This window comes from Phaethon lepturus, unplaced genomic scaffold (genome assembly GCF_000687285.1).
Source record: "Phaethon lepturus isolate BGI_N335 unplaced genomic scaffold, ASM68728v1 scaffold6506, whole genome shotgun sequence".
Classification (NCBI taxonomy): domain Eukaryota; kingdom Metazoa; phylum Chordata; class Aves; order Phaethontiformes; family Phaethontidae; genus Phaethon; species Phaethon lepturus.
Window position 1 is genome coordinate 9,520 of NW_010543992.1, and position 7,095 is coordinate 16,614.

General features: G+C 36.8%; 1 protein-coding gene across 1 annotated transcript in view; it reads left to right on the top strand.

The window, feature by feature from the left end:
* The first annotated feature begins 433 nt into the window (after positions 1–433).
* CALCRL (calcitonin receptor-like) overlaps positions 434–7,095 on the top strand; it is a 27,255-nt gene continuing 20,593 nt past the window's right edge. Inside the window, exons 1-4 of the mRNA XM_010288521.1 lie at positions 434–484; positions 1,497–1,641; positions 3,189–3,299; positions 4,250–4,362. Coding sequence (XP_010286823.1) covers positions 434–484; positions 1,497–1,641; positions 3,189–3,299; positions 4,250–4,362 — 420 coding nt within the window. The remainder of the gene's footprint in view (positions 485–1,496; positions 1,642–3,188; positions 3,300–4,249; positions 4,363–7,095) is intronic.

Sequence of the window (7,095 nt, forward strand, 5' to 3'; positions counted from 1 at the left end):
CACTGCTGTTTGCTGTGGTTGCCCAAAGGCAGCTATGTCAAGGAGTCAACTCGTATCTTAGGGACAATTGCTGCATATCTGTTAGAGTTGATACCAGCTACCTGACTGAGGCAAACCCTCTGGAGAATTGGTGTTAGTTGAGGCAACGGACGCAGCAGTGCAGGAAGAACCCTGCTGCTGGAATTCACTGCTGGTGAATTGAGTGCAGGTTTTTCATGTCATATTGTACATCTCCATGTATATCACATGGCATCAATATGCATGAATAAAAATTGAGAGGACCTCCATTGATTTGTTTTAATTCAGAAAGAAAATATGAAGTCTTTTATCAGTTTTGTCTTTCATGAATTACTAAATTTCTTCCTACTTTTTTTTCCATTGCAGTCTGAGTTCATTGCACCACAACACAGAATTCATTGCACCAGATATAAAAATGACAAAAAACTGGATTGTATTTTTGCTGCTGTTCTTATCGATGACTATGGTGAGTCTTACGAATTTATTTCACCACTTCCTGTTTTAACAAGTGTGTACAGCATACTATAGAAATTATTAATATGGAAAGGGAGAAACAACTAATCTTGTGTTCAGATGTAGTTTCTGCACAGGGGGATCTTTATCTATCTTCTGTTCTCCTTTTAATTCCTGTGGTAAAGGAACAGAAATAGTATTTACCTCTGCTGAACCCAGCATATCCTTTGCCAGCAGAGAACTTTACGGTAACAGTTGAAAAGCGTTGTACAAGCAGTACTATGCAGACCCTAGGAAGAACAGAGGAGACATCCAGCTCAGATTCAGAGGACATCCTCGGAACTTGTCATTTCACCCCTTGTACGACAGTGGTACAGTATTTCAATTTGCAGCTTTGTTTTTCTATGAAGCTTAGTGGCTTCCCATAAAATAATTAACTTCTTTTAAAAATGCAGTTAAAAGGTTAGGTTTTGATCAAGATCTACTTTATAAAGGTGTTTGGTTGGGTTATTTTTAGATTTTAATAACCATAAAAGTGGATGTCATCTCTTTTGAATACCTTTTTGTATTCTGAGGGTTCACAAGACTATAGAGAAACCAAATAGCTCTGAACAAGCCAAAAGCTTCTGTGCATATGGTATAAGCAAAGTCTCTTTTCATAAAGGGTCATTTTGGGCCTGACTCAAATGCCTTTTAGACTAATGTAATGTTGGTATTTTCTACTGGATTTTGCAAAAACTGTTTATATGCTTCTGACTGTCTCAGTGCTTTCTACGCATTTTTCTCTTATTATTTATAAATCTTGCTGATTCGTACTCCCCCAGGCTCATTCAGGAGGTATTTGTCAAGATTCAGTAGTAAGAAGAATTGCCAAATTAACCAGAAAACCACAAAATCATGTTGTCAGTAATAAGATTTGAAGATCATTTTCCTTCAACAAAATAATACCAAAAATATAATATTTAAGAAGATTAACATTTAAGAAGTTTATATTGACTTGCTAAAAGTAGTTTTTTTCCTCTTAGTTTTTTGCCACTGCTATACCATCTGAAGGGCATCAGAACATGACAGAGGACTTCAGCCAACTGAGCGTTACACGGAATAAAATTATGACAGCACAGTATGAATGCTACCAGAAAATTATGCAAGATCCTATTCATAGGAAAGAAGGTAGAGATTATTTTCTTATAAGGTTTTACAAAGGCAAATGGTCAACAGATATGATCACAGTAAATCAGGATCCTTTACTTATATTAATTTCTTGCCTTGGTAGCAATCATTTTTCAGGCTGTAACTGTTATTTGTATAATTTTTTTGCAAACATCGCTTTGGGATTCATGAAGATAACATAACCTTTGTATTACCTGCCCCCAGTAATCTGTTGTATTGCATGCCCATAGCACCACTTCTTATATAACACAAAGCTTTTATTTCTGATGAGATTAGAAAATGTTAATTTAAATAGATATCCAGGTTAAAAAATGATGACTGATTTAATCTTACCACTTTCTTTCATTTCATGCTCTTGTAATACCTCCGTCTCTCAGGTCACATCTGCTTTTAAAAATTGAAAGTATTGTGATACACATAATTTCCCTGCTCTGAGGGTTGTGTTAGCGTCACTAATGCTTTTTCTGATAACTCATTCAGAGCTAACTTCAGTAACTCTACCTGTTTCTGTATTCTCTGTTTCTGACCTTATAACTTCTGGAAACATTGAATGGCTTTTGAAGAGGTAATTGCATTCTTTTACAATGAGGGTTTTTTTCTTCTAAAATGATTCTTTGGAGGAACTGAATGTCTGGAGGTCAGAAATGGAGATGAGTATGACAGTGGAAGCTAATGTTCAGCCTGGGGCATCACAGCTTCAGAAGGAATAGGAGAAGTTGGAAAATGAGTTCTTCAGATGAGAAGAGGAGGAATTACATGATGTTTGAAAAATGCAAAATGCAGCCAGCCTTGGACATGGTGGGGGCATTAGTAAGTCTTAAAAAGAAAACTGAAGGAAGATGCTACAAACGTCTTCAGATTTGTAGAGAGGGTCAGTCATTCTGCCTGCCTCATGGAAAAGGATTTTTTATAAAACTCCAGTTCATTCTCAAGGGAGATTTTAGATGTTAAAATTTGTATGAGTGCAGTGAGGCATTGAAACAGGCTCTTGAGGGACACTGGGTTCACTGTCCCTGGAGTGCTTGGAGAAGTGTCTGTCCACAGTGACTGCTGCAGGCTCAGCTCTCCCTGAGGCAGAGGAGCTGTGGCTGCCCCCCAGCCAGGCTTTCTAATGGCTTCTAGGATACCACCGTGTTTTCAACTAACCAGTCAACATGTGTATAGGCTTGGTATACATCCAAAATGTAAATAAATTCAGTAAAATGATATTTGCAAACTTAAGGCTCTTTGTTAAAAAGTGCATTAATTGGTCTGAAGTGATCTAGGCTTTTTTGCCTACTGTGCTCTAGATCTGTGGTTTGTAGACGTAGACAATTTCAAGGGGAATGATGGATTTTAAAAACCTGTTTGAGGAAATGTACATATAGGGAACTATTTCTATTAAGTGGAGTTTTAATTAACTATTGCTAAATCTTATGTTTCTGTTTTCTTTTTTTCTCATTGCTGCAAGTGAGAAACTTACCTTAGATAGTCTTACATTTTGCTTTTGAAAGACTATTTTGAAAGAAGGATGGTTGTTTTATTATCAGGTCTCTACTTGTTTGCAGGTCCTTACTGTAACAGGACATGGGATGGCTGGTTGTGCTGGAGTGATGTTGCTGCTGGAACTGTGTCAGTACAGCGTTGTCCTGACTACTTTCAGGATTTCAACCCATCAGGTAAGTGTGCATGAGCTTCTATATCAGCATATTTCTTAATAAAATGAGGTTTTGGGTGCCTGGTGCCTCCTGTTTGCCCCACTCAAATCACTAATGCTCAAGAATTTCAGTAACTCCAAACCCATTATTTGCATTTTCCCTTTTTCACTTAGAAAACTAAGTTACTTATTTTCTTTTCTGAAATATGTCCTTGAGGGACTCTGTAGACTAGGAAATACAAATTGAAGTTAGATCACATTTTTTTCCTCTTGGAGATGAGCTTTTCACTCTGACAAACAAGCAGAAATATGACTTGCTCTTTTACCTCAATTTAGCAGTTGAAGTCAACACGAGTTTCTCCAACAAGTGAATCTTTTCCTGTTTCGGTAGGCTACACTTGGCATCTGTGAGCATATGGAAAATGTCATAGACTTCTACTCTTGTCTCTTTCTGCTGCATTTGGTATTTCCCAGGGTCCTTTCATGCTTCTTTCTATTTGACAATAGAAATCATGTGGTCCCAGAAATCTTCCAGTTTGGTTCTTGAGCAGTTTCTCTACTGGTATTTTTTTGCCTCTCCAATCCTTACTTACAGTGGTAGGATGTCAGACTTCAGTTTGCATGTTGTGTGTTAAACAAGTCATTTAAATATTCTTGTCACTTGGTTTGGTAGTTCTCTAACAGTTAGTTTGATAGGTTTTGATACTTACTGGATTGGAGGAGGGAAATGTATTTGTATTCTTAAGAAAATCACATTATCAGTTGCTCTTGCCAAGCAAAAGCAATGCCCTCTAGTTTCTCAGAATTCATAGTAACAAGCAATGTCTCTCTAGTCATATTAATAAAGCTGTCATTTGTTTGTCAATATTTTTTTCATTAAATACTAGGCATCAGGAAGTAGAACTTCAGTGTTGAGTGTTTTGGTTTTCTTTTTTTCTTTTTTGTTTTTCTTTCCATCTACTTTGACTGTAGAAAAAGTTACGAAGATCTGTGATCCGAGTGGGAATTGGTTTAGACACCCAGAAAGCAACAGGACGTGGACAAACTACACCCAGTGTAATATCTATACGCATGAAAAAGTGAAGGTAGGAAAGGAATGAATGCATGTTACCAGTGTCAAGAAACTGATCTGAAAAATTTCACAAGCTTCAAAACTCGAATGGCAGCAGAGTTGATGCCACATCAAAATGCAAAAAGAAGAAAACATGTTGAATAAAAAGGATGAATTGTGCAAAACAGACTTGAAAAACCCCAACCCACCTGTTTTTCCTTTTACAGCTGATTTCAACTGCTTGAATAATGCGATCGTATTTTGGTTTATGGGTATTTTAAATGTGTAGGTACTAGTACTTGGCTAGGGCATCCACAGTCATTTACTGGTAAGCAAAGTGTATGCCTTATTAAAGCACACCTTTACGTTTTGATCTGTCATTTTGAAGTGGGGTCCAAGTTTAGCAGAACTGCAGGAGGTTTGCACATCTCAGGAAGATGTGCTGAGTGCATGGGTTTATCCAATTAACTCATAGTGACAGATTTTCAGCAGGTGCACAACCAAAGTTTACTTGGGATTAATACATATCCAAGGCAGCTTTAAGTAGGGTTTGGATGTTTTGTTTGGTGGGTTTTTTCCCCAGTGTGAAAAGCAGAGCTAATCTTTCCTTTTTTAAAAAAGTGTAGGCAAGCTGTAGTTAAGTGGATTCACCACAGGATCTTTGGAGGCTCAAGGGAAGTAGATGATGAGAAGTGTTAGATAGGGTTTGTTTCCCTTTGTGAACATTTCCTTATGTATATCATGTGTCCTGTCTCCCAAGAGCTATTTTTTTACTTTCTGAGATACTAAGCTGCTCACATAAATGGAAAACCTATACTTTGAGTTTAATTAAGTGAAATTTTATGAGCATCCAAAATCATCTAAGGCCAGGCAGCAAAATGCTTTGAGAGAGGTATTATCTGTATATCAAAGGTAGACTCTATGCACACACACCATGTCCATGTGGGTATATGTATAGATGGTATTTTTAAAGACTTCAGTTTATCTTGAAGATGCCCATCCATTGACAGATTTACAAAAATAAAGTAAAAAAATCTTGTAAACCTCCAAATGCCCTCTTTATGAGATACTCTGTGATATGTGAGGATATAATGGGCAAAATTGCCTGTTTTGGAAGCAGTAAATTGAGACTGTAAATGCCCAAGAACTAAGAATATAAAATGCAGATCAGGTTAGACTGTAAATTAATTTGGACCTCATGGAAAAGAGCTCAGTAATGGCAGATTGTGTCAAGAATACTGATACCTAGTAGAGATCTTAACTGCCTGCATCATTGCTGTCAAGCGTGCTTTAGGGTTTTTACCTAGAAACCATGTTGAGAAAAGGTGGTAATAGGTGGTGTAAGGCGCTTTTGTATTGCTTTTTCTCAAATCATGAGACACGGAATACAATAATGGCAATTTAGTTCTACTAGCAGAGATGCTAGAATTCATTGATTCTTGCTAATACTTGTCTGGAAACTGCAAGAATATTATTCAGACAGGAGCAGACTCATGCGGGTCCTTCTTTATCAATAATGAGCTAGTTTCCCTCAGGCTGTTTTCCCAGCATATTTCAACTCTGTCATGCATCAGAAGCTACTGTTTAAATGGAATAAGAGCTCCAAAGAAAGACTTACCGCTTGCTACAGTTCTCTGTGTTGTTATACGAAACAACGTTATCTTTCCGCTTTGTTCAGAAGGCAGGTTAGATAATGCACAATAAATGTGACTTCTGTCCATCGTTCAATTCTTAGTGTTATTGCCCTCACCAGCAGTCCCTGCTGTACCACTGTACCAGCGCTAAATTGTGCAGAAAGCTTCTAAATCCTTAGCGTGCTCCTTTGGCCTACATCAGTCACTGGGTGAGGTGGGGATACGGGATACGGATCTGTCACAGAAAGGCTGTCCTGTATACGTAGCCGAGCTTTAGCATTTCAGGGGGAACCCTTGTTTTCTCTCACTCCCAAATTTTTATGCAAGTTTCACTTAAGCCTATTGCATGTCTTTTTTTTTTTTTTTTAAAGCTATCTAATTTTTAAAAATAATGATAACTTGGAGAATTCTAGCACGTACAAAGAGGTACGCTTGTCTCATCTTATAACCTTCATAAAGCTTTTACCTGGAATATTTTTATCTTATTTCTAAAGTCAATATATGTAGCAGGCTGCACTTAGACTATCTTAAATTGGAATAATAAGTTCAGAGGATACATACAGTTTGGAGTACGTGAGCATTTGTATGTATGCTCTAAAGCTTCTTACGGAAACCAGATAGTTATGCTTTATTGTGACAGTATAAGGTTCAACCTGAAATTCTCCATTTCTTTACGTGCAAAATTATAATCTTACACTTAATGCCACATGAGAAATTTTGTGAGGCAGATTCCATGCCTGAAACCAGGGATTTGTTACTAGTGGAATTTAATATACTTAGTAATTCAAAGAATTAACAGTAACATGTTGTATATATTCCAAATATTATTTTACTAGTTCCTCATTTTTACCTTTTGTGTCTACCCAGCTTTTCACAATTCTGTAATTTGGCTGTAGGCTTATTTAACAATCTGTTTAGTCTTCACTATTTTTGAGTGATTGTTAATTTTTTTTCTCCCTTTCCTTAAATGCCAAATGAAAGCTAAATTTCCAATATCATAATCACAGCTTGCTTTGAAGGAAGTCTCTTTAAATTATAAGAAAAAAAAACTATGAAGAAAAAATACATAAATTCATCTAGGAAGCACATATTTCACTTAACAGTTGTGTTAATAGATGAATCAAGCCTCAGGC